We start from the raw sequence: 27,743 nt of genomic DNA on the forward strand, positions 1-27,743 counted from the left end.
TTGTAGAATAAAATATTAGTTCTTATGAAATAATCAAAGTACTTGTAAGCATTGGAGGGTCACAATTGCTTTTAATTTATCATTGGAAAGTAAAATCACTTATTGAATTGTATAAAGAATTGGTTGTTGTACATGTTGATTCAAGGAAGACAACTCCACCTTTTAAAGATGACTTTATTAACAATAAAATTATTGATATTTTTAGAATTGATATTTAGATTCCTGTGCCTTGCAAAAGTTATGTTATTTTCTTGACAAGCATAACATAATTCTTTATCCTGCAATTGGGTGTCCTACTATACAGATACAGCCCTACAGATATCGCTATGCTGTATCTGTATACTATACAGATATCACTTTAAAGCTCCGCCCACTGCTGGACTGAGTATTATTTGAACCTGTGTGACCTCAGAATGTGTATTCCAGTTGTATTCCAATTACAATGACAATTGTCGATTTCAAATTATTGTGTTACAAACTCAACCATGTCAATTTCAGCATGCATATTCATTGAATGTCAAGTCTGAAGCGTAGGACAACTCCTACACTTCTGTTTCAAATTTGACAATGTTTTGTAATTTGTTTTTACTGTTGAAATTAGTTGTTATGTTAAAAAAGATAATTATTCACCTTGAGCGATGTCATTATTGTTGACCATTCGAGATTTTTTTTTTGCGAACCCGTCTTCAGCGTAATCATGGTAATGTGTGATTTTGATATTACTATGCGGGCCTCAAGGGATTACAAATCGAAAACAAATGCTAAATATGTTAGTTTTTGTGTTTTTAAAACACAAACAATATACAGAATTAATTGCAGGATAAAGACAATAACTGTTTAGTGTCTTTAAATATCAGCTGTATTTGTAATCGGCTGGAAACAGGTGTAGTAGCTCGCTAAAAGCTCGCATACACCTTGTTTCCTAGCCTCGTACAAATACAGTTGATATTTAAAGACACTATACAGTTGTTGTCTATGTAACTTGAATGAGCATTAATTTCATTGATTAATTTCTGGAATTGTTCATGGATGGGATGTATAGATTATGATGATTAATGCATTATATTTTGCGTGTCTCAAAAATAGTGATAGACCTTGAAAGATGTAGATATATAGTCAGCACTGTATTTTATGCAATCTTTGCCCAAAAAAAGCAAGCCCAATATTGTAATTTTTTTCATATGAGAATTATGAGGAGATAAAATGATGACTTGATCACCTGATGTTGGATTATCACCAAAACTCATTTTTCATGGGAATTAAAAGATTGAAAGTCAAACAGTCTAAGTTTTTCAATGAATCCTAGTACATAGTGCTTTTGCTGATATCAGATGTAGTCTCTATATTATATGCCTGTACCAATGTAGCCAAACTGGGGATCTTTTTGTCTTGATTTGAATCACAGTTGTTATATTTCATTGAAAACTAAAAATTGTAGATAAACATCAAAATCATGAAATTGGTACCCCACTATTGTAAGTACTATTACAGTGTTTAATCATGTTAATAGGAATTTGATTTTAAACACAGAATATATTGCCTAAGTATCTCTAAGTATTGTTAAAACATTTATCAAGTGGTAGTTTTGGGTTTTTTATAAAGTTTATAAAGTTTTGCCATCAACTCAAACAGTAACTGTGATTCATAACTGTGAATGAATAATCTGCAATAGTTTGTTTTTTTTATTGTCACAATTTGAGCAAGAGTTACTGCCCTTTTGTCTTCATGTTGGAGTTCTAAGTGTACAGTGAAGGTAACTTCATACCTTACCTTATATTCCCATAGATCTGAAGGATGTTTCATTCCAGTTTCTCTCAGACTATCTATAGCTGCTAAAATGGCTGCCTTGTGTAATGGTACAGATACATTCAATACAGATGTCATCCCTTCGTCATTTAAAGCTAGTAGCAGTCGTCCATCTAAAATTGAAAGAATCAGAACTATCATGATGAACATACAATTTATCATGAGAACAAACAACATACTATGATGTTTCCCAAACTGCAATGTTATCATGTATGAATAATTTAAAAGGGCTATGAACAAAGCTTGTCAGACATTCATGTTCATTAATGTACACAATAATTGTCATAGAATAATCACTGGCAAAATTGAACCATGTCCATACATATTATTGTTATCTGAGGAGAAAGTGTGGAAAAGACATTGATTACAGTCTACCAAATGACAAGTGTTTACCATTAATCCATCATAATCATTGACAGTTTCATTACAGATTAAACCAAAGCCATTATAGAGCACTAAGCACTAAGCATTTTTTGTACAAAATATGTTTTATTACTGTAACTAGACAACAAGCTACTTTTTTAGCACTCTCCAGCTTTTGTTTCTGATTAAAACACAGATAAATACTTTTATTAACATACCAATTGATTTATTGGTGAAATTCTCCCTGTATGATTCTGTCCACGGCATACTTGATAACCATGAGTTAACATCCTCCACTGTCCAATGTCTGACATGCTTCTTGGTCAGTAAATCATCATCAGTGTTTCTCCAGTACCATACTAAGTAGATTATCTACAAAAATGTACATATTTTATACAGAAAAGTTTGTAAGCAATACTAAAATAACTTCATGGAAATGAGATATGACAATACTAATACCAAACTACCATAGACTTCTCATTTGGTACTGCCCTTAAACTGACCTTAACATTAAAATTTAATGTCAACTTTGCAACATTCTTTATGACAGAGGAGGCAAGACCTAATATTACGCATGAAAATGAGATGTGCTAATGGTAAAACAACTGCATATCAAATTTGTTCTTAGATTCCCCTTTGACTGATCATGACCTACTCACAAACTATAGCATTGCAAATATAAGCAAACTGACAACAAGGCAGTAACCAGTTATATAAGTAAACAATTTTGGTTAGCTATTATTGTGATAATACATATTATGTTACTTTTTCATTAGCGAAAGTTTGAAACTTTAATACTCATGTCAAAGTCATAATTTCGTTTTATAGCTTGTTGTACGATGTGTGCCAAGGCTCTGTTATGAAGACTATACTTTAACCTATGATGGTTTATCTAATAAATTGTGACTTGGATGGAGAGTTGTCTTATTGGCACTCACATCACATCTTCTTATATCTATTCTGAATCATAACAATTTTTAATGTGACTTTTACCTACTACCCTTTCATTTACTCACAGTCATTATTCCTAACATGAAAAGTATCCCAGAACAAAAATCTGCACCATTTCTGTTCCTGTTTCTTTCCCAGTTAAAATTGATAGAGTTAGATGGTACAGAGACGGTCATAGCTTTGTCATAGTCCTCCACAAGTTTCTTCATTTCTGGTGTCATAATAGTAGATTTTCTTTCCTCTATTTTTTCTTTGAAAGCTTTTTCTGTCAATGTTCTGAAAATGAAAATGGTGAAATTGTATACATTATACTCTAACCATACCTACACTGTAGCATATGTTCAATTTAAACTTTGTCAAGAGCTATGCATGAAATTACATTTTAAAATACTGATTCTTTCTGTTATTTTTGTTTTACTGGAAAATATCTTTAAAACATGCACAAATTGATGCCAATAAAAATAGCAAATGAAAACATTTGATCCTAGCCCACCTTTTAATAGAGGCTATCAAGATTCTATATTGTAGTACATGTATTAGAGATCTGTTGAATCATCCTTTTCAAATTATTTTATCAAAATTCTTAAAACATTGATGAAATCTTTAAAAGTTGGTTACTACAGAGGAGGAGGTTTAGAAATATTTTTTGGAAACTCCATTTCAGGTAATTAGCTATTTGATAAAGATTTCTCTAAAAAAATCGTGAATGTTAATCCCACCATTTAAGAGGGGACTAGGAGGGGTCCTGATCCCGAAATCCCGGGCTTAAAAACAAGAAATCCTGAAATCCCGGCCTTAAAAACACGAAATTCAGAGGTCCCGAAATTGGAAAAAATAGAATACCCGGATCCTGAAAGGTTCAATCTTGAAATCCCGAGCTTAAAAGTACCCAATCCCAGAGTCCTGATAAAGATCCTATCCCCCCTCATTTAACAATTAACAGAATACAATTAATTTCAGTTTTTACCAATACTGACTACAAACCTAACGAGATTGTTAATTTCCGGTTTATCTGTGTACTTTTGTCTACAGATAGGACATTCTTTCTTCTTTGAGGTAGAAAACCATTGTGCCAAGCAAGGACGACAAAAATTGTGACCACATCGTAATGTTGTTGGATATATTAAAATATCATAACAAACACCACAGCTAACTTCACTATCGTCATCCATGTCCTCATTTCCATCCTCACTTTGGTCTTGAAGGTCTCTTTCAACAGTTCTCATCATAGACATCACATTCGACCTTTTGTTTCTTGTTCTGAAATTTAAAAAAAATACAATATAAACATGATAAACATAAGATGTTGTGTGAGTTCTAATTAATGAGACACTATATCCACCAATGCCTGATGGACAAAGGTGTAAACAACAAAAGGTCATTACAACCTTTCACAATGAGCTAATTATAACCCATCACAATTTCAACAAGCTATAAAAGGCATCAGGATAATCATGATAACATTATTTGAAACAATATTGTAATATTTTGGCTGTCTTTATGGTCTGGAAAATTTCAGGACAAGTCTTTGATAGACATGCCAAATTGAAAGTATGCTGAATTGCATTTCACTAGTTAGATAAGAATAAAACAAGCTGTAAAGGTTACATTCAGGACTTATCCAGTATTAGTTGAAATACGAGGCAACTTTAAGAGCATTTGTCAAAAGTTATTGATTAAAGTACAACACTTTAAGCTTATTGCCTGTACACATCTGATTTTTTAATAGACATTAAACTTTTTTGTCTAGGATGTGGTTTTTTTTTCAGAATTAGAGTATAGAATTTAGTAACATGTAGTAATATTCAGCAATGTTTCTGCTTTGAGTGACATGAGAAAGTCTGGGAGGGAATGCAGATATGCTGGAGGTGTCTGGTTGAGAAGGAAGGTAAAACTTTGCATACACATAAGGTGTATGAAAGCTATGAGAGAGCAGACGATGATCATGTAGCATGTACATGTAATATGTATGGGTGTGTTGTGTTTGAAGGCAGTAATGAAGATGAGGTAAATTCCTATATTCAACAGAAGAATGTGGTGGGTAAACTTCTTTCATAGTTTGTAGACAAAAATATTGTGGACCACTTACAATGACTTATAGGATTGGTTTGTTAATCAGGGTATCTCAATATGTTTAGAATTTATTAAATACTGTTTCAAGTCTTTATCATTGTTTGTGCTGATAGAAAAGGCATTCAGTATTTTCTTTAGTATCTAGAAAAACTTACTTTTCTTCTAGAATTTTCATTAAAATATTGCTTTTTAATGTTTACTTGTTTAATGTGCTTATCCTTAATTCTTTACCCATACACAAAACAAATAGTCGACTTTTGAGTTCATTGCAAAACTTTCAAAATCTTTGGTTTTAGTGAACATCATATGTGGGTTAAGGAGCGTCTTCACTTCCATTCCTTTGTTGAGGGATTGGTGGAAAAAGTGATAATGCTATATTGCACAAATTATTCCGCAAATTAAATTCTTACAATTGATATTCAGCACTGCTATCATAAGGGAATAGTGATTAGGGACCTACGGAACAAATATTAATTTTAATTTATCCTGCACAATGACAATCGCTAACATGACTAAGACGCTTGAAGAACATTAAAAGTGCAGGGGTACAGGTGATGACCTCTATCTGGTAATCGACATCAATAAGGTGTGCATACATTGTAGTTGACAAGTTTTTTCCAGTGACAGACAAACTTGAAAGTGATTTATTGCTTTAATATTTTACCAAATTGCAGTTTAAATTCATTTCTTAACTAGGTCTACAACTCATCTATTGGTAAAGCAGTTTAGCTTACATTGTTTGACTATGACTAGTGAAAGGTTGTTTGTATGAAGTAAGTGCAGTGAAATAAAAAATATACATACAATCCTATCAGGTTTGAACTCCACATCTGTCATTGAAATTATCATATAGATGTATTTTCCAACATACATTTTGTATTAATTTGAATATACATACGAAGGGAATTAAGGTAGTCATATTTTAATTGCTATGTTATTGTCAAGTCTACAGTTTTACCCTTTTGAAAAGTTTTCAATATTTATGATTTCTATGAAACATACATATTATTCTTTATTAGTTTTTAGAGGCTTTGATCTAGCTGTCAGATTTATCCATCTGATGAGTTAAGCCTTTTTCAACTGATTTTCATAGATCGTTCTTATGTTGTACTGTTATACCACTGTCCTAGGTTAGGGGAGGGTTGGGATCCCGCTAACATGTTTAACCATGCCACATTCTGTATGTGTATGCCTGTCCCAAGTCAGGAGCCTGTAATCCAGTGGTTGTTGTTTGTTTATCATGTTTATATGTGAACATTAAATATTTGTTTTTCGTTCATTTCTTGTACATAAAAAGACTGTTGGTTTTCTTGTTTGCATTGTTTTACATTGTCGTTTCGGGGTCTTTTATCATGTTTATAACTGACGATATGCGGTATGGGCTTTGCTCATTGTTGAAGGCTATACAGTGACCTATAGTTGTTAATTACTGTATTATTTTGGTCTCTTGTAGAGAGTATTCTAATTGTCTAATTGGCAATCATACCAAATATTCGTTATTTTATAGAAACTTGAATTAAAACAAATATGATGCAATATTCATTAATATATAAATAAGTACCAATGTAATGTTAAAATAAAGACAGAAGCAATTGAATAAGTTATGTCACAGCTGTCTGTAGATAAGGTTCAGGCACAGTACTGACTATCTTATAAATTTGTCATGCTGTTCTAGTAAAAGCATCTTGGCTCTTGCACCTTTAAAAAAGTCTGTTAGTCTGAGTTAGTACTTTTTATCAATATATTAGTATACTAGTCTCAATTAAACCACAACAACTCTTCATGCTCTAATAATTTCATAAAGATGTTTACTCAATATGTATAAGGGTATAAACTCTTGATGTTGGTTATTTTCTCAGATCTAGATATATATGTTGTTGTTTTCTGTTTCCAAACAAACCGAAAGTATAAAGCAGCCGCTTGTAGCATTTAAAATTACGATACGTAATTGCATTCAATAAAAATAATCATTTATCAAACAAATAATTTACAGAAATTATTCTAATTTAAAGTATCTTTTATAATTATTTCTTGAGCTTATATTAGTTGTATCATCAATTTTGTACATGTCGTAAGCGACAAAATGGAAGTCACACGAAAAAGTGAGAGGGCTTTTCAAATCCATATTTTATAACTTTAAAACCAAGTAATCGAAGAATTTCCCTGTCGAACCATGTAGTAAAAAGATTAAATATTACTTTGTCAGCAGAAATTATTTATTGTCATTGTCTGACAATTATGTGAAATGTAGTGTAATCATAATTATTCTGTCGACTACAAAAAAAAATCATTCAAAACGTTTTTCTACATGTTCTATTAAAGACGTTTCGAAACCATTCGGCCTTATGTCGTTTCGGCCATAAACCAGATCGTTTCGGTCAATAATACTTGTTTCCTCTATTTTCTATCATAATTAAGAAGAAAACAAATATATATTTATGTAAATGAGATATTGTTTTCATAAAAAGGATAAGTATCAGGCATAATGCAGAGTATGGAAATGTCACATTTAGAATTTTTGGGACCTTTTATAGCTGACTACTCTGTATAGGTTTTGAGTAGTGTAAACTTGAACTTATACTTGTCATTAAATTATGCAGGAATATATAAATTCTCAAGCCATTTCGAACATTTAAATTATTTTACAGGATACATCAATTAATTATTTTGGAAATGTCCTCATAACCTAAATTTCAATTCATATAAATTCTACTTTTAGAGTTTCTATTTCAGATTTTAGAGAAGTTTTGCCAGATGTTGGTAAAGCAATAAAAGAATGTTGTTTCATTGCAATAGATGGCGAATTTTCAGGTAAATTCATAACTGAAGCAAAAAAATTTGCTTGTTTTTGTTTATATTATGTTAATATCTGTAATATCGAAATAAAAAAAAAGAACTGAATTACAGAAATCCCTTAAATTTTACAATAAGTTAGTTTATCATGTTTATGTACAGCTCATTCGAAAACAACAATAAAAAATATAGGTCACTGATGAGTTAAATAAGATATTTCAATTTTAATGCCAAAAAATGGCATTTTTGCACCAAAATGAGATAATTTGGAGCTTTTTAAATAATATCAAAATTTTAAAAGTCACAGAGGGCTAACACAAATTTATTTTTATGCCCCACTTACGATAGTAGAGGGGCATTATGTTTTCTGGTCTGTGCGTCTGTCCGTCGTACCGTCCGTCCTTCCGTTCGTTCGTTCAGGTTAAAGTTTTTGGTCAAGGCAGCTTTTGATGAAGTTTAAGTCCAATCAACTTCAAACTTAATACACATGTTCCCTATGATATGATCTTTTTAATTTAATTGCCAAATTAGACTTTTGACCCCAATTTCACAGTCCACTGAACATAGAAAATGATAGTTCAACTTTCAGGTTAAAGTTTTCAGTCAAGGTAGTTTTTGATTTAGTTGAAGTCCAATCAACTTGAAACTTTGTTCACATGTTACTTTGGATATGATCTTTCTAATTTAAATGCTAAATTACATTTTTTATCCCAATTTCACGGTCCACTGAACATAGAAAATGATAATGGAGTGGGGCATCCGTGTACTATGGACACATTATTGTTTTGGAATAATTTTTGGATCATATGATAAAGTAACAATAAAATTTGTAAAGAAAAATTAAAGTTTAATTTTTTTCAAAAAATCTTGTAACCCTGAGCCTCCTTAAGCATGAAATAGACGTGATACATTCATAAAAGTCATGTGCTTTGGGTTTTTTTACAAATTGTAAATCAAAAGGGAACAGTCAGAATTAAGGTTTATGGATCCTCAAACTAGTTGGTATGAAGTGTGTTGACCTAGCCATTGTTTATGTAGATATCACCTAGACAAATGTAAAAAGAGAATAAAAGGAATTCATTTAGAAAAAACAAGGAATAATTATGACCAGTATTGATTAACATTTTGTATTTTGAAAAAGGTTTGGATGCAGCAAACCACAGCCACATTGCACCCTTTGATACACATGAAGAGAGATATGGTAAAGTTAAAAAGGTAATAGTATTTTCATGCCAAAATAATTTATAAGAAAAGTACTTACTGTACCTTTCATGATATTCATGATATTCTTGTCTACATACACATGATACACCACTAAAAGGTGAATTAATTGGAAAATATTTTCAAATGATATTCTTGTCATCATACACATGATACACAACCTAAAAGCATGTGAAGAAAAATCAAAACAGACTTTTGAAAGCATTTTTTTCCCAGTAAAATGTTAATTAAAACTAACAACCACCAATCATCTCTTTTTGCCTATAATCTTCTTTCGTCCTCACTCTAATTATACCCCCGCTTTAAAAAAGGGGGGGTATACTGTTTTACCTCTGTCTGTCCCTCAGTCCGTCCGTCAGTCAGTCCGTCCCATGAAACTTTCGTCACATTTCAGGAACTACACATCCACCCTTTCTGTAATTTGGTATCAACATTTATATATGTCACCCATACTGTGTGATGCGTTTTCAGATTCATCATTCATCGACTTCCTGTTTACCGAACACTTGTATGATTTTACACTTGGATTTCTGAAATTTAGTTTCAGGGTTTATCTAGGTCAGCTATACCGTGTGATGCGTTTTCAGATTGATCACTTGACAACTTCCTGTTTACCGAACACTTGTATGATTTTACACATGATAGCCAAGTTGAAAATTTTCGTCACATTTTTCTCAGGAACTACAATACAAGGATTTCTGAAATTTGGTTTCAGGATTTATATAAGTCAGCTATACAGTGTGATGCGTTTTCAGATTCATCACTCGACAACTTCCTGTTTACCGAACACTTGTATGATTTTACACATGATAGCCAAGTTGAAAATTTTCGTCACATTTTTCTCAGGAACTACAATACAAGGATTTCTGAAATTTGGTTTCAGGATTTATATTAGTCAACTATACTGTGTGATGCGTTTTCAGATTGATCACTTGACAACTTCCTGTTTACCAAACACTTGCATATTTTTACACTATTAATATTATCCACTTGCGGCGGGGGTATCATCAGTGAGCAGTAGCTCGCAGTTTCACTTGTTATGAGCTATATTCTGTTACATTGTGAATTGTAGAAAGTAAAATAATTCTATATATTTCAATTTCCTTCTTCAAAAAACATTTGTTTAATTGATTTTTGTAAGATTTTAAAGAAGGAATATTCATTTATAAATTGGAAAATTAATGATTAAAATTTATCTTATGATATTTCAGAGTTGTAGTGATTTCCTGATGTTCCAAGTCGGCATTTGTACTTTTAAATTTAACAAGAAAACAGAAAGGTAATGAATATAATATATGTTTTACAGAAGTGACAAAAACAAAAATGTAGTCGTTGTTGAAAACACAAGAGGAAAATGTATCTTTATTTCAATGACCAATAAATGATAACTATTTTGTAAATAATAATCAAAACCATCTAGAGGATGATTATGAGGATGCAAAAGGATACTGATTTGAAAGATTGACTGTAGAAAACATGGACATTCTTTATATGTTGCTACTTAAATTTTCTCTGGAAATATTGGAACCACTACTGAGTACTGACTAGCATGACAAGAAAGCTCAATTATTTTGTTTAGGTCAAATTGAAAATGTGATATTTTCAAAAGAAAAAGTAAATAGATGATTTTATTCCTTTATTTTGTAGGTATGAAGCCAGACCATTTAATTTCTATGTGTTTCCTCGACCACACTCTAGAGTAGCTCCTGACCTCAGATTCTTATGCCAAGTATGTTGTGTATAAATCAAATATTTAACTGTACTTAATATATAGAATACTTTAGCTAGGCTCCTTCTGTAAAAGATCAAAAATATTCAGCAATGGTTAAGACAATTTTATGTTCCATTGTCATGATTGAGGTTAATTATATTAATTAGATGAATTACAAAGTAGTTAGTTAATAATAAGTGTTATTGAAACTCTGCACTAGAAACAATTTTCAAAAGATTTAAGCATTTTTAGATAAATTTCCTTTCCTTAAGGAACTTCTTTGGTCTACAAGTTTTCCTAATTCAGACACATTTAAAAAATAATTTGAATGTAATTTTACTTGACAATTACCAACTGATCAAGTTTAAAGCAACTGAGTCATGCTTTCTGTGATCTTCATATGGAAGTTTTTAGTGAAACCAAGCTTGATATTCAAACATAAAGCCAATATTGTATAAGTAAATATCTAAAGTAAGCAGATCCTTTAAATATTATTTTTAATAGGATTCAATAACACCACCTTGTGTAGGATTATATAGTATTTTTTTTTTTTTATTAAATTGACATTTTTCAGTGTTGATTTGTTTTAATCAGGACCTGAAACATGTTGATAATAAATGCACCTTTTAAACACTTTGGTAAACACAATGATATCTCATCGTAATGAATGTATAGTCAAGTCACAGTAAATACTAACAAAGTTTTCTTGTTGTAGGCTTCTAGTATAGATTTCTTAGCATCACAAGGTTTTAACTTCAATAAAGTCTTTCTAGAAGGTATGTAATGTACTATAACTAAATTCAAAGATACTAAGAACTTAAAGTGGATACATTTCTATTCCTTATCATTAGTTTGATGTATGGGTAAAAAAAAATCTCATGAAAGCCAGCTCCTCTTGATTGCAGGAGGGTATGGTTTTGACTTAAAAATTGATATTTCCTGCTTTTTGACTTTTAACTTCATATTAAGGTACATGTAAAATAGACTTGTTGAACTGGAGACAGTGTGACACATCTTCTTGTGGACTATTACTTGGTGAACTATCATGCTAAAAATGTGACTTAAGGTTTTATGTTCTTGTCACATCAACATGTTCTCAACCTAATATGTATACAAAATTTACCCCTGAACACAATCTATCCATCTATCTATGTAAAAAAAATAAAAGTCATAAAAATGAAATGTTGATAAACAGAGATATAGAGATTTGGGCAATTAGGTTTTCTGGAATGTTGTTAACAAACATGTGTTGTCAGAGAAGAGTTTCATGTTATATAGCTAATAATACTCTGATAGGGACTGTGGATTTATTATTATTTCGATACCAATTTTCATCAATTTCACAGGTTCATGTATATGTGAAATTACAAATTGAAAGGATTAACAAAGTACAAATTTCTATAGTCTTGTAAGCAGACCTTGTCAAAACAACTTAATCTAATATCAACTAATATACTATTTTCCTCTAGTCACTAACAATTGGTACTCACAAACAAATGCATGAATCGAATGCAAAGTATTATAAAAATGAATCTCTATTCCTGGTAGATGAGAAAGCTAAGGATAGATTTTATTTATTTGTTGTATTTGTCCTAGGTATATCATATCTGACACCAGAACAGGAAGGAAAATTAAGAGAGGTTTTAGCACAGAAACATGGAGAGGTTTCATTGTTTTCATCGCCAGCCTTCACTACTCCAGGGACAGACGAACAAGCAGGAGTAACTAAAGGTCCTATACATATACCAGATGAACAGAAAGCATTCATTAGCAATAATTGGTTGGTTTTATATATAAAGCATTGTTATCTGCAATCAAATATATTGTATTTAGTTATGCTACAAACAAAAAAGGGAAATTTCTCTTCAACAATGTGTATTATCATTGGCTGTCATTTTTTTAGTATTGTAAAAAGTAAAGGGATCCGTAGTTCTCATTTTTTACAGATTATCAACATTTTTTTTTTGTCATGCATGGATTTGTTATAAGATTTCACAATGTTTTTGATAACTGTTTCTGAAAATGATGTTTCCAAATAAACAACCATGTGTCTTCGATATGAAAATTGAAATATCAAACCTAATATTCATATTGAAACAATTTCTGCTTGTGATGAAGATTTTTTTCTTGAGGAAACATACTGATGGCTTTAAATTACATAATGGAGTCTGATCAAACTATTCTTTTGTCATTGTCGGGATAGTGTCAAGGGCTGAAAAAGAATTTCAGAATTAATCATGTAGTTGGCTTGTTCAGCTATGTGCCTATGGTCATTTATGTTTTGAAATTCTCTTTTGAACAATATGATTTGATATTGATGTAATTTATCATGAATGAGGTATTTTTTTTTGTTCCAGTGAGTTTATACAGAAATTTATGGATGATCCTGCAAAAAACACATTGAATTTACCACCCAGTAATGGTTTCCAGAGAAAGTTACTGTACCAAACTATTAGACAAAAGTAAATATCCCTGAATTTTTTATGACTTATATGTATGTAAAACCTCAGCCTGACTCGGAGAAGAAATAGACTGTAAGGAAGTACATAACAACGGAAATTACAATTTTTAAATTTTATGCTTGTGAAGCCCTTTTTAGCTCACCTGGCCCGAAGGGCCAAGTGAGCTTTTCTCATCACTTGGCGTCCGGCGTCGTTAACTTTTACAAAAATCTTCTCCTCTGAAACTGCTGGACTAAATTTAACCAAACTTTGCCAAAATCTTCATTAAGGTATATAGTTTAAAAATTGTGTCTGAGGACCCGCCCAACCAACCAAGATGGCCGCCATGGCTAAAAATAGAACATAGGGGTAAAATGCAGTTTTTGGCTTATAACTCAAAAACCAAAGCATTTAGAGCAAATCTGACATGGGATGTCAATACATGGGATAAAATTGTTTATCAGATCAAGATCTATCTGCCCTGAAATTTTCAGATGAATCGGACAACCCGTTGTTGGGTTGCTGCCCCTGAATTGGTAATTTTAAGGAAATTTTGCTGTTTTTGATTATTATCTTGAATACTATTATAGATAAAGATAAACTGTTAACAGCAATAATGTTCAGCAAAGTAAGATTTACAAATAAGTCAACATGACCGAAATGGTCAGTTGACCCCTTTAGGAGTTATTGCCCTTTATAGTAAATTTTTTAACCATTTTTCATAAATCTTAGTAATCTTTTAAAAAAATCTTCTCCTCTGAAACAACAGGGCCAAATTAAACCAAACTTGGCCACAACTATCATTTGGGTATCTTGTTTAAAAATTGTGTGGCGTGACCTGGCCAAACAACCAAGATGGCCACCATGGCTAAAAATAGAACATAGGGTAAAATGCAGTTTTTGGCTTATAACTCAAAAACCAAAGCATTTAGAGCAAATATGACATGGGGTAAATTTGTTCATCAGGTCAAAATCTATCTGCCATAAAATTTTAAGATGAATTGAACAACCTTTTGTTTGGTTGCTGCCCCTGAATTGGTAATTTTAAGGAAATTTTGCTGTTTTTGGTTATTATGTTGAATATTATTATAGATAGAGATAAACTGTAAACAGCAATAATGTTCAGCAAAGTAAGATTTACAAATAAGTCAACATGACCGAAATGCTCAGAATCATTATTAGGCTATCTAGTTTAAAAATTGTGTTTTGTGACCGGGAAAACCAACTAAGATGGCCGCCATTGCTAAAAATAGAACGTAAAATTCAGTTTTTGGCTTATAACTCAAAAACCAAAGCATTTAGAGCAAATCTGACATGAAGTAAAATTGTTTATCAGGTAAAAATTTATCTGCCCTGAAATTTGCAGATGAATCGAACAACTCGTTGTTGGGTTGCTGCCCCTGAACTGGTAATTTTAAGGAAATTTTGCTGCTTTTGGTTAATATCTTGAATATTTAGATAGAGATAAACTTTAAAATACAATAAATGTTGGCAAAGTAAGATTCATAAATAAGTCAACATGACCTAAATTGTCAGTTAATCCCTTTAGGAGTTATTGCTCTTTATAGTAAAGTTTTAACCATTTTTTTATAAATCTTAATAATCTTTTACAAAAATCTTCTCCTCTGAAACTACTGGGCCATGTTAAGTATAGATAGAGATAATTGTAAGCAGCTAGAATGTTTAGTAAATTAAGATTTACAAACATTTACCATCACCAAAACACAATTTTGTCATGAATCCATCTGCTTCCTTTGTTTAATATTCACATAGACCAAGGTGAGCGACACAGGCTCTTTAGAGCCTCTAGTTTGGTCAACTTCCATTATAAGCCCTCAAAACCATAACTTTTAACAGCAAGAATTTATGGCTATTTGAATACATGATGAGTATCTGACCAAAATGGACAAAATGTGAAGAGCCAATTTCATCTTTGCCAGAGGGATTTGCAACCTTGGTTTCTTAATATTTTCTATTTTAAAAAAAGGCGAATTAGAAAAAGTTTTATGTTTTTATATTTTATATTTTTCCTGTTGTTTCAGGTTTTCAGGTCTTCACTTGGAAACAAAAACAGGAGAGAAAAAAGAAAGATTTATTGTAGTAACAAGAGTTAAAAGTGAAGATGATTTAAAGAAGAAAGAAAAAGAGAAACAAGCTAAGGAAATTGTAAGAAAATATGACATAGTTACTGTATATCTGTTAAAGTGTCATTTTTAAATTTCTACAGGTTGCTATATTTATGCCCCCTCCATTAGATGGTTGAGAAATATAGTGAAACCCATGTGTGTGCATTGCGGTTTGAATCATCTTAAGGGCATACGATACAGTTACAGGGGAGGTAATGACGTTGCTAATGTAAATGTTATTTTCGCGACTTCAAACTTTGACATATTGGGAAAAGATTCATTTTTTGACTGATTTTTATCATCCAAACTGATTTAATTTGAAAACGAATGCATGGACCCCCATTTTTGAAAACAACATTTTGTTTCTATTTACCGGGAGGTTATGTGGACCAAATTTTATAAAACTGTAAATAGTGCAATTTTTTTAATTTCTGAAAAAAAATGCATAAATTTTAAGAATATTTATAAAAAACAGAAATTACAAATTATTTAACAAAAAAAGCAAATATACCAAATTTCGACCTCATTTAACTCAAAAAGTAGTACATGAAGGTATATTTTTTATTTCATATTTGATTTAATCAGGTAAAAAATGGCCTTTATGCAATTTTTCATCACTTGTAAACACGGGATCAAAACTGTATTGTATGCCCTTAAGGTTTATGATCCCTTCTGTAGCTATGTTATTTCGAAAAAGATGATGGATAATAGAAATGGGCCATTGTATACATATACTAAGGGGAAACTAATTGCAAAGAAATGTTTTTATTGTTTCATTGCATTTAATAGAAAAACAGGATATTGTGGCCAATAAAACCAAATTTTGTAGAAAATCCACAGACTTTAAAAAAGAGAATTTTGTTAATATAATCAGAACATAGATTACTTACTTGTTTTTTTATGATGTGTAATCGTTTATTGTTGACAAAGAGTCAGCCTTTAAATTCAAAAATACCTTGTGCTGAGTCACAAAAGTCGAGTAAACCCCAAGGGGTGTACTTGAGTTGATCCATATTTATATTTGATTTCACCAATATCTAAATTTATAATAAAATTGAGAATCGAAATGGGGAATGTGTCAAAGAGACAACAACCCGACCAAATAAAAAAACAATAGCAGAAGGTCACCAACAGGTCTTCAATGTAGCGAGAAATTCCCGCACCCGGAGGCGAATTTCAGCTGGCCCCTAAACAAATATATACTAGTTCAGTGATAATGAACGCCATACTAATTTCCAAATTGTACACAAGAAACTAAAATTAAAATAATACAAGACTAACAAAGGCCAGAGGCTCCTGACTTGGGACAGGCGCAAAAATGGGGGGGGGGTTAAACATGTTTGTGAGATCTCAATCAACCCTCCCCCTATACCTCTAACCAATGTAGAAAAGTAAACGCATAACAATACGCACATTAAAATTCAGTTCAATAACCAAAAGAACCAAAGAAAATAAACAAAATGACAATAATACATAAATAACAACAGACTACTAGCAGTTAACTGACATGCCAGCTCCAGACTTCAATTAAACTGACTGAAAGATTATGATTTCATCATATGAACATCAGGCACAATCCTTCCCGTTAGGGGTTTAGTATCATACCATCATAACATATATAAGAAGAACATAACCCGTGTCATAAACTTGTTTAAAGGAAGTCATTGCTAGCACTGCATGCAATAACCCTCTATCTACAAGGCACCAAATTGCCAAATATGAGAGTACAAGGTGAAAGGGTGTGGATTTTCTATAAAATTCTTTATGTTTAACATTGAGTCAACACAAGGGTACATAATCCTTAAAATTAAAAATATTTCAGCGTCAAATGGACAAAACTTTGTAAAAAGCAAAAATATTGTCTAACTGACAATTTAGGAGATATTTGATAATTTATTTACCGGTACTCACCAAGGGTCCGGAAACGGTCATATTTGCCAGTCATGTCCTAAACTGAAACTATAATGTCCTAAACTTTTAATTGGGATTTAGGTCAAATTTTATTTTTCTACATTAATAATTTCGGTCATTTCGGTGAGATCGACTTTCAAAATCGCCATTTTGAACATATTTTTGTTTAATTATCGATTTCCTGTAATTAAACTGCCACTCCAATAAAGTGTTATAATCCTGAGGGCCTCCTAATAACTATATTAATGCCTCGGAGAGCTATTGGCTAATGATTACTAATCTCTTTACCTGTGTTTTTAATTCATTGTAATTCACACCTGGCAATTAATCACAAGCTCTAAACTATTATTATAAAGAAATGAAAATTCCATACCAACTGGCTTCAATATTTAATTACTCAACAAGTCAGACAATTGTCAATTATGATTTAAAATCAAATTAAAACTTGGTTTAATTTTGTAGAAAAAAATTTTTTTTTACTTCTAACACACGTGCTTTGTTTACTATGTAATATGCATGCTTGAAATTCTCTTCCACAGATTTAGACAATTAATTGTAAATTTTAAATAATTTCATCCTAAGTAAAGCCAGTGCAACTACTTTAATTAATATTTTTACACCATTAAAGATAAAATATTAAAAAGCCGATGATTTCCTGTGATTTGGATAAACAAAACTAATCCCGGAAATGAGTCCGGAATTGTTCGTTTTAGTATTGTCGCAGTACATCCGGTTTGAATTATGACTTCAGAATTGAAAGAAACGTAAGCGATAACTGAGAATATTATCGTTTTGAGTCATTAAAATCATTTTATTTTTAGACTGCTGCCTTCCCTTAATTGCCCTTGATCGATTTTTGGAAAATGGTATGACAAATCATGAAGTAAATGCGATGCAACTGTGAAACAAGTTTGTTGATGCTACGAACATGACGATCGAGTATGAGCATACTCATAATGAGTCTCATGCAGTAATGTGATTTTGGCAATCATCTTTAGAAAAGGGGTATCAACTTTTAAGTTGTATGAAAATGACGGAAATTAGGTGAAAAAATTTCCGGATCCTTGGTACTCACCAAATATTAGTCAAGACTTGAACCAACTACAGTTTTTAGACACAAAATTCAACAAATCAACACAATGATCAATTGCTTCTCAATGGATGTAAAATAACCAATGTTAACTAATTTTGTATATCCTCATCAATACAGGCTGAAATAGATGATGCTGTAGGATTTACACAAGTTATAAAGATGATTTCTCAAAGTGTAAGTCTATTATCAAAATTATAACACCAATTTATAGTCAGATGTTTGTTTTTGTTTTTATAAGAAAGTGAGAAAAAAAGAAATCTTTTTTAATAGAATGTAGACAATGTTATAAGTGCATTTTAAAACGACAATTCTAACATGACGTCCTTCAAACGCTTTGAGTACACACCCGTGGTAAAATATGAATATATTGATAGGGCTGTTCCTATTGTACTCCCACGTCATATGTATATTAATGAATGAGCTACCCGACGTCATAGAACAACGACGTCAGAATATAAGCATATTACGGGAAAATACACGCTTGTGAAACCGAAAATCATCACAACTAGAAAACGTTAACAAACGATGCTTAAATGTGATATAAGCCAATTTTTTTTTAAATATATAAGACATATAAGTAAATTATCATTAAATTCACCCAAAACTATCTAAAAACATTATTGTAAATAGTTTAGCATGTCACTTATTCAGTTTGTTCCGTTCTTTTACGCCAATTGAATGGTGCGTTTATTCATGGGAACGGCAAATATCAGCCTCTACCTAGAGCGCTTCGATCCCAAAAACATGCCGTATTTGTCCTATTAGAATCGAAATAATTCATGGGGGCTTGAATATATCTAAATTTTACCACGGGTTGTCCCTTTATGCCGATATTTTACCCCTCGCTATCGCTCAGGGTAAAATATTTGTCATAAAGGGCCAACCTGTGGTAAAATCACGATATATTCAAGCCCCCATGAATTATTTCTTAATTAAAACTTTGACTAAAATTTTATTGAATTTGATAACACATGCATTTTGACTGCAGAACAAGGCACATTTAACAATAATTGGACACATGCAGGAACCTTAATTGTGAATATATTTATTACAAAAAAAATATGTTAGTTTTTGTTTTAAATTTTTATCACATTATTTATTTCAGGGCAAGCTGTTACTGGGGCATAATATGTTATTAGATATCATCCATATATTGCATCAATTTTATTACCCATTGCCAGATGTAAGTTTATCATATAAGTGTACTCATTTTTTTTTTTTTTTTTACTTAAAATTGATAAGAAAAAGTAATTGTTTGAAAAAAGAATGTTTTATATTTTAGGGCCCAAAAATTTAAGAAGTTAGATTTATAGATTAAATTGAGAATGGAAATGGGCAATGTGTCAAAGAGACAGCAATCCAACCAAAGAGCAGAAAACAGCCGAAGGTCACTAATGGGTCTTCAACACAGCTTGAAAATCCTGCACCCTTAGGCATGATTCAGCTGATCCCTAAACGAAATGTGTACTAGTTAAGTGAAAATGGATGCTATACTTAACATATAAACGTACTAAAATTATAAATCATACAAGACTGATCTTTTTAAAGGTGTATGAGATGCTTGAATTCATACACCCTCTTCACATATATTAAGAATCATAATCATGATTTTATTTTTTACCTTACCTTTCATTTCTTTTAAGCTCATTATATCAGTATTGGACAATAGAAATTGATGTAAATTTAAATTTAATGAAAATTACACATTTGTTAATAGTCCATTTTTATGCTATTTGTTAATAGTCCATGTTTACACTATTTGTTAATAGTTCATTTTTGTGCCATTTGTTAATAGTCCATTTTTATGTCATTTGTTAATAGTCCATTTTTATGCCATTTGTTAATAGTCCTTTTTTTATGCCCACTTAGGGGCATTATATTTTTTCAGTCTGTGCATCTGTTCCTTCTTTTGTTTGTCTGTTAGTTCATTATTTGTATGTATGTTAGTTCTTTCCTTTGTGTGTGTGTCACTCTGTTCGTCTGTTTGTCCTGGATCATGTTACAGTTCTTGGTCAAGGTAGTTTTTGATGAAGTTGAAGATTAATCAACTTAAAACTTTGTACCCATGTTCCCTATGATTTGATCTTTCAAATGATGAATACTTTTTTTACCCCAGTTTCATGGTCTACTGAACATAAAAAATCATATTTGTACTATGAAAACATTCTTGTTTTCTGTCTAACATAATTTATCCAGGAGGAAACCGATAATAAATTTAAAAAAATATTGATATATCTCACATTTAAAATTACTATACCTTTGTATTTTTTTTATTTTGTTGTTTTAGAGTTATGAAGATTTTAAAGCGATGACTCACTGTGCATTCCCTAGGTTTGTATAATGAATAATGGAGCCATATTTCTATATGTTTAGTGGAAATGTCTTTGGTTTAATTTGTACAAAAATAAATTAAAAATGATACTGTAAAGTTCTAACAATATGCTTTTGAGAATAATTCCTAAGCAGAAATGGATTCATCCTTTCTCTGCCAACTAGACTTAAAATGGCATTGAATATATATATATGCACATTAAATGTAATAAAAATTAAGAAATTGTGTCTCATACAAGAAGAAAAAACCTTTCAGTCAAGGTTAAGGTCAAAAACTAAGTTCAACTGTAGAAAAAAAAATCTGCTTTAAAACTGCATTTTTGGTTAACTAAAATTGGCATGAAGTCACAGGAAAAAGACGCGGGGAAAAAAAGGTCACAAAATCCTTAGGAACAAAAGTCACAGGAAAAAAAGACACAGGGAAAAAAAGTCACCAAATCCTTAGGAACAAAAGTCACAGGAAAAAAATGCACGGGGATAAAAAGTCACAGGAAAAGAAGAAACTATATATGTTTGAGTTAAATTAATCTATAGTTTTTTAAAGCATAGAAAAAAGTCAAAATATATTTGGATACAAGGAAGAAAACCAACCATAAAAAGTGATGAACAAATCTCTTGTTCATCTTTGACATTGCTGTACATTTGTAAAAAAATTGTTTCAGTTAGAAAAGCCATTTTGGTTTAGGAATTTGTGGTGCATCAGAATTCTCTGCCCTCCATTGATATAAGCTTTATCGATATTCTAACAACCCTATCACATATAACTTGTTTACTCTAGTGGGACCTCTGTAGTGCTTACAATCACTATACTCTAGTTAAGTTCATACTTTTTATAGTCAATTGCTATTTAGAGGGATAAAGATGGCGAAGAATATTAATAATAAAATGCTTATTTCAATACGTGATTTTTTTCATTAAGCTGAAAGTTGTTGAATTTAATATAATAAAAAAAAGGAGGAATCGAAACTCAGTTCTGGCTTTTAAAAAACAGGAAACAAGAATGAATGAAAACATTATATTATTTTATATAAAATTGAGAATGGAAATGGGGAATGTGTCAAAGACACAACAACCTGACCATAGAAAAACAACAGCAGAAGGTCACCAACAGGTCTTCATTGTAGCGAGAAATTCCCGCACCAGAGGCGTCCTTCAGCTGGCCCTTTAACAAATATATACTAGTTCAGTGATAATGAACGCCATACTAAGTTCTAAATTGTACATATGCTTATTTGTGTTTAAAGAGAAGTTCTGTGCCTACAAATTATTTATAGTGTTTCTTTTTATATAGAATTGTTGATACAAAACTGATGGGAAGCATGAACCCCTTTAAGGTAAGTAAATATACAGAAGAGAATTCAAATTAAAACAAAATTTTGTATACCAACTGTTTTTACAGGCAGATCTATTTATGGTTTTACTAATTCTTTTGAAGTATGTGTAAAACAAATCATTTGTGATGAATTGATGGATTACATTAACTTTAGATCCATATTTTAAATCTCACAAACTTTAGATTGAGAAAGTACATGTATAACTTATTTGAAAGCAGCTAATACATAAGATAGAATTTTAAGGAAAAGTCGGATTCTATGGTAAAAATTATTAAATAAACTAACAAATTTTTACACAGATCTGATTTCAATTCTTTTAATGCACATCTAGCTATTCTAGATATTTGTCAGACCATTTTATTGATATTAGATGTAAATAGGAATGAAGGATTCCATATATGTGGGGTTTTTTGTATACTATCTCTAATAAATTCTTGTCAGACTTCAAACATCAACTAGATTAATTTAACATTCCATGATAATACTTTTAATCTCTAATTTGTGTTTCAGGAAAAAATTCCAAGTACTGCATTAGGTGATTTGCAGAAGTTTTTAGAATTTCCTCCATTTTGTAAGCCTGAGGTTGGTACGTAATAATCATCATAGTTTATCATGCATGTCTTAATAATTGAAAAATCAAATATTTTTTTCTATATTGCTTGGGTTGGAGTGGATATCATCCTAAATTCCCAGAAAAATAAATGCTAAATCCTGAATTCCAGAAAATAGAAGCTAAAAATCATGTATTTTGAAATACATATATACATGTATTAGTATTTTAATTGAAAGGAAGACTATAAAAATTAACAACAATTTTAGTTCATTCAAAGTTGTAGGTAATTCATTTGAAGCTTTGAGAGTTTTGTTAAGAATTGTTTACTGTTTCCAGCTATAAATTTTACATGTGTTTAATGATATATTTCAGATTTAGCGGAAGGTTTTGGTAGCTACAACACACCAGACCAACATCATGAGGCAGGATTTGATGCTTATCTTACGGGACTGTGCTATATAAGTATGACTAACTATCTAGGTAAGGACATTTTAAATTAAAAAAAATTGAGACAATGCCTTGCCATCTGACCATATTTCACTTAATCTTTGATATGCCTTTCTAAGGTCTATTTAGAGTAGAAAATTACAGGGATTTGAAAGCAGATGAGAATTTAGAAATAATTCATTTTGATATATATGATAAGAATCAGTGATGCTAATATTTGTCTGTACATTTCCATAATCATTTTATTGCTATAGAAATTAATATGAAATTTGTCATTATAAAGTCATTAGAAATCTAAGCAAGATTAAAAGAGTGAAATTGAATAAGTGTTATTCATTTGAATTTTGTTTTTGTTTTTATAAAAGACTAAATACAAATATAATTTTAATGTACTTAATTTATTTTATTTTCAGGAACTTTACAGAAAGATACATCTGGTAGAGTTTCTCCAACTTCATCATTGTTAGATCCATATGTAAATAAGTAAGTCATGAATCCACACAAATATATGTAAATAAGTAAGTAATGAATCCACACAAATATACACAAATATATGTAAATAAGTAAGTAGTGAATCCACATTAATATACACAAATATATGTAAAAAACTGTACACAGATTTATGAGGTTCTAATTATTTAATAGTACCAGTAATGATGACTGTATCTACATTTTAGTAATGAGAATGTACCTAGGTGAAATTTCAAAAATCTAGAAACTAAAATTGACACTCTTAAGTCAGAAGAGCATTAGTTTTAAAGGAACAAAATAAGCTTGAAATATTGATACCGTATTCGGCCGTGTATTGTCCGCATTTGTGTATAGTCCGCACCCCTTCTTCATCCCCAAATATCGAGGAAAAAGTCTAGTTCGCTTGTATAGTCCGCGGCAACTTTTGACAAGATCGGGTCCGCGAACAATGACGGAAAATGTCGAATTTGTGGTATTTTTTTTTTATTTTTTTTTTGCCGAGATCGGCAATATAGTAAGTATTGTTGTTAAAGAGATGGATAGTCAGTTAAAACTTATGATAAGTTTCTGAATGGGATCTTTAAAGATATATTTTTAATCTTTGTTTAAGATTGCAACACACTAATCATTGTGGTTAAAAGATCGATGATAAATATAAAATTATGATCAGTTTGTAAAAGAGGACTTAAAAGATATGTATTTAATCTATTTTAAAAGTCTTCAAAAGATTCTATTTAATTGCTTAATTAAATCGTCTTACAGACTATCATTCTTTACTAATTAATTTAAAGTCCCAAACAATGAAAGTAAGAACTGTATTCATGTAATAAATGTTAATTAATTCAATCATGTACATTTAACTATCGGCTTATCACTTTTGATATCATTGTAAGTGGTAGCTTGCCCAAGCCAATAAACTGTTTAAAATTCTAAAAATAAATATTTGGTATGCTATCAAACAAAAGAAATTAAAGATCAAACAGTTAAGATCGAAAATGAATTCAACAGTGACTCAGACTGTAAAAACCAAGCTTATCCCTTTTGGTATATTAAATTTTTATAACTCTTTAATCTTATCATTTCTTTTATTGATTTGAAGAACTGCCTCAGGTTATTGAATTACATTCATCACTTGTCAAAAGTTGACATGGTTAATTAATAGCTTTCAACACACACCCGTAAACTCATTCATGTAAGACAATACACCTGCACAATATGACCTTTCACCTGGAAATATAGTTTCGTATACAAAATTCCACTTCTTTCGGGTTTACACTTTCAGTATTAATGGTTACGATTTACAATTAAAAAATGTCAGGTCTTGATTCATTTACGTCGATAAGTTAAGAGTTGAACACAAAAAGTCGGAATACGAAAATATTTGATACTTTAATCACACACTTTCAAAATGGCGCTTCGTTGTTTACCTGTTACACACGCGAATAATATTAAACACAATCGATCTTGGGAAGATTTCACTAGGTTTCAACTTGACTATTACGGTTTTACCATTGAAGGGTTCATCTTTCATTGATATTCAGGATTCAGGTACACTGTTGAGATGAAATGACACAAATTTGACCAAATCCGAAACAAAGCGGACATTTGATCAAAGGCTGAATTTTATGCAAATTACTAAGTCAACACGGTTAAATTGTTTATTTTATTTTAAAAAATACAAAGAGTAGTCAAGAATACAGTTGGATTGTTTATTTTATTTCTAAATAATACAAAGAGTTGTCAAGAATACATTATAACATTGACAACACATGATGTTTCTGTTTCTTGGCCAAACCTCGTTCAACATCGTATCCGAACTCTGGAAAAAAAAGGTCATGAAATCCTATAGTACTGCATAGTCCGCACCCCTTCCATCAATTTCATTCCCAGGGTAAAAAACCGCGGACTATACACCCCTTTATACGGTAAATGATGCTCCTTTTCGAGATTTTTTTTTTTTTTTTTTAAATGGCAGGAAATGGCTGATTTAGACTTTTACCTTTTATTTGTATTGGTATTATTTGGGTCTCAAATCAAAATAAAAGAATTCTAGAATCTGCTTATAAATTTTTTAATAAATAACCTTTTTATGAGCTATTGAAGACTAATATGAAAAGAAAAATGGGATTATTGGGGCAAAATATTTTACCCTGTATTGTTCACAACAGTCCGGGTGGATTTTGCTATTTTTTTAAACTATTGATTACAAATGCTAAAACTGCTTTTTTCAATTGATCGTACTTGCAATTATATACAAAAGAAATTACATGCCTACTCCTATGGTTAGGCAGAGTGGACAAACTAGAAATATTGCCCACCCAGTGCCAACTCCCACTGTGGACGAGTGGACAAAGCAAAATGGACCTGACCTGTAGTGTAGGAAAAAAACCAAGGAGTTTGAACGTCTAACAAAAATTTCTTAACCTGACTAGAACATCCTTTAACCAGAACTAAAATGTGACTTAAAAATCAGTGAAATAAACCTGACTTAAGAACATTCAAGTTTTGGGTGCACCATAAGAGCACATCCTAACGTTATTTTCTTATTTGTTCACTTCTATGTAATAACAATGTCATTATCATAATAAAAATATTATTAACAAAACAGTAATTGATATTGGCCATAGGTATATCATATAACACACAGTTTTATTATTTGTTTACAGATTGTTTCTGATGAGAATGTCTGATGCTCCATATATTGACCTTATGGGTCCTGACTGTAAGTATTGTAAACTAACAAAATTCATGAACACAGGGCCAAAATCACAAAATGAGTTGTCTGGTATTTCAATAAGGATTAACTACAACTCTAAAGAATAGATGTAGGAAGATGTGGTGTGAGTTCCAATGAGACAACTCTCCATCCAAATAACAATTTAAAAAAGTAAACCATTATAGGTCAATGTACAGCCTTCAACACGGAGCCTTGGCTCACACTGAACAACAAGCTATAAAGGGCCCCAAAATTACTATTGTAATACCATTCAAATTGGAAAACCAACGGTCAAATCTATGTTAACTGAAAAATCAAATATATTTGATATAAAAAAAGTCAGAAGAGCATTAGTTTTAAAAGGAACAAAATAAGCTTGAAATATAGATAAAAAAAAGGAGAAACATGTATAAATTACATAAACAAATGACAACTACTGTACATCAGAATGTATGAAAGCTATTATATTTAAAAGGATTATTGGTCAATTCTTTTCTGTAATGTACATTTGTTTTGGATTTTATGCCTACCACTTACTTCTTATGTTATTAGAATTGTCTCCCTTTTCCCAGTCATAATAATATGCAATATATCTCGATTTATTTGTTTAAACTGACACCTTGATTAACAGAGTTATTAATTAAAATTTGAATAGAATTTTGGAGACGGTTTCACAAAAAAACTTACAACTAAGATTGATTGTAAGTCAAAAACAATTCAGTATACTTACCATCAATTTTAGTTGTAAGATTTTTTTGTGAAACTAACTCCTGATGCTTAATGTGTTTCCCCAAAAAAAGTAAAACAAAAGTTTACTTCATATAACTGGGTTAAAAGAGATTTTTTAAAAATTATATCAGTAAAAAAAGTAGTTTTGAATAACAATACATTTTTTTTTAATAAAAATATCACAAAATTGTTTCATATTTAGCTCTCTCTATTGAATGATGTATTTGTTCCAGACCATATAAGTATTTGGACCGTATACGTATACTCGTACGGTCGGACCGTATGAGTATACACGTACGGTCCAGCTGACCATACATGTTCAGGATCATATGGGTTAAATTTAAAGAAACATTTATCAAAATCTTTATTTCAAGTTATATAATTATTATTATTACAACTAGATGGATAAAGTCAATAAGCGAACAATTGAAATTACATATTTGTTTAATTGTTTATCAGTGAGTTCTATTTTATTACTCAAGGCCAAGGTGACAATAGCTTCTACAGAGACCGTCATATTTGTTTTTAATTCACATGTTTTGATAATGCATGTTCCTTTGCGTATGTTTATTTTTGGTAAAGTTCATAAATATTAAAAAAAAATTGTCCTCCCACATTATTATGTTTACTTCAGATAACTTCAATTTCAATGAGCATACTAGTCTCAAATTCA

At 30.9% G+C, this 27,743-nt stretch overlaps 2 protein-coding genes across 4 annotated transcripts in view; one reads left to right on the forward strand and one right to left on the reverse strand.

The window, feature by feature from the left end:
• LOC134725901 (bifunctional apoptosis regulator-like) overlaps window positions 1-7,107 on the reverse strand; it is a 30,935-nt gene extending 23,828 nt beyond the window's left edge. Inside the window, exons 1-6 of one of the 2 annotated variants that reach the window (XM_063590172.1) lie at window positions 7,006-7,101; window positions 5,998-6,023; window positions 4,105-4,380; window positions 3,186-3,396; window positions 2,388-2,541; window positions 1,771-1,919 (exon numbers count right to left, since the gene is read on the reverse strand). In XM_063590172.1, coding sequence (XP_063446242.1) covers window positions 1,771-1,919; window positions 2,388-2,541; window positions 3,186-3,396; window positions 4,105-4,380; window positions 5,998-6,023 — 816 coding nt within the window. In that variant the 5' untranslated portion in view covers window positions 7,006-7,101. Of the gene's footprint in view, window positions 1-1,770; window positions 1,920-2,387; window positions 2,542-3,185; window positions 3,397-4,104; window positions 4,381-5,997; window positions 6,024-7,005 lie in introns of both variants that reach the window. The other variant, XM_063590173.1, reaches the window with a different exon arrangement.
• A 133-nt stretch (window positions 7,108-7,240) lies between these two features.
• The window catches only part of LOC134725902 (poly(A)-specific ribonuclease PARN-like), a 35,952-nt gene continuing 15,449 nt past the window's right edge, over window positions 7,241-27,743 (forward strand). For both annotated transcript variants that reach the window (XM_063590174.1, XM_063590175.1), the window contains exons 1-17: window positions 7,241-7,295; window positions 7,927-8,004; window positions 9,128-9,201; window positions 10,419-10,486; window positions 10,855-10,936; window positions 11,634-11,694; window positions 12,515-12,698; window positions 13,276-13,380; window positions 15,402-15,525; window positions 18,607-18,663; window positions 19,595-19,672; window positions 20,777-20,820; window positions 22,112-22,154; window positions 22,665-22,740; window positions 23,080-23,187; window positions 23,568-23,637; window positions 26,292-26,347. In XM_063590174.1, the coding sequence (XP_063446244.1) occupies window positions 7,277-7,295; window positions 7,927-8,004; window positions 9,128-9,201; window positions 10,419-10,486; window positions 10,855-10,936; window positions 11,634-11,694; window positions 12,515-12,698; window positions 13,276-13,380; window positions 15,402-15,525; window positions 18,607-18,663; window positions 19,595-19,672; window positions 20,777-20,820; window positions 22,112-22,154; window positions 22,665-22,740; window positions 23,080-23,187; window positions 23,568-23,637; window positions 26,292-26,347 (1,327 nt within the window). In that variant the 5' untranslated portion in view covers window positions 7,241-7,276. The remainder of the gene's footprint in view (window positions 7,296-7,926; window positions 8,005-9,127; window positions 9,202-10,418; window positions 10,487-10,854; window positions 10,937-11,633; window positions 11,695-12,514; window positions 12,699-13,275; window positions 13,381-15,401; window positions 15,526-18,606; window positions 18,664-19,594; window positions 19,673-20,776; window positions 20,821-22,111; window positions 22,155-22,664; window positions 22,741-23,079; window positions 23,188-23,567; window positions 23,638-26,291; window positions 26,348-27,743) is intronic.

This window comes from Mytilus trossulus, chromosome 7 (assembly GCF_036588685.1).
Source record: "Mytilus trossulus isolate FHL-02 chromosome 7, PNRI_Mtr1.1.1.hap1, whole genome shotgun sequence".
In the NCBI taxonomy this organism is placed as follows: domain Eukaryota; kingdom Metazoa; phylum Mollusca; class Bivalvia; order Mytilida; family Mytilidae; genus Mytilus; species Mytilus trossulus.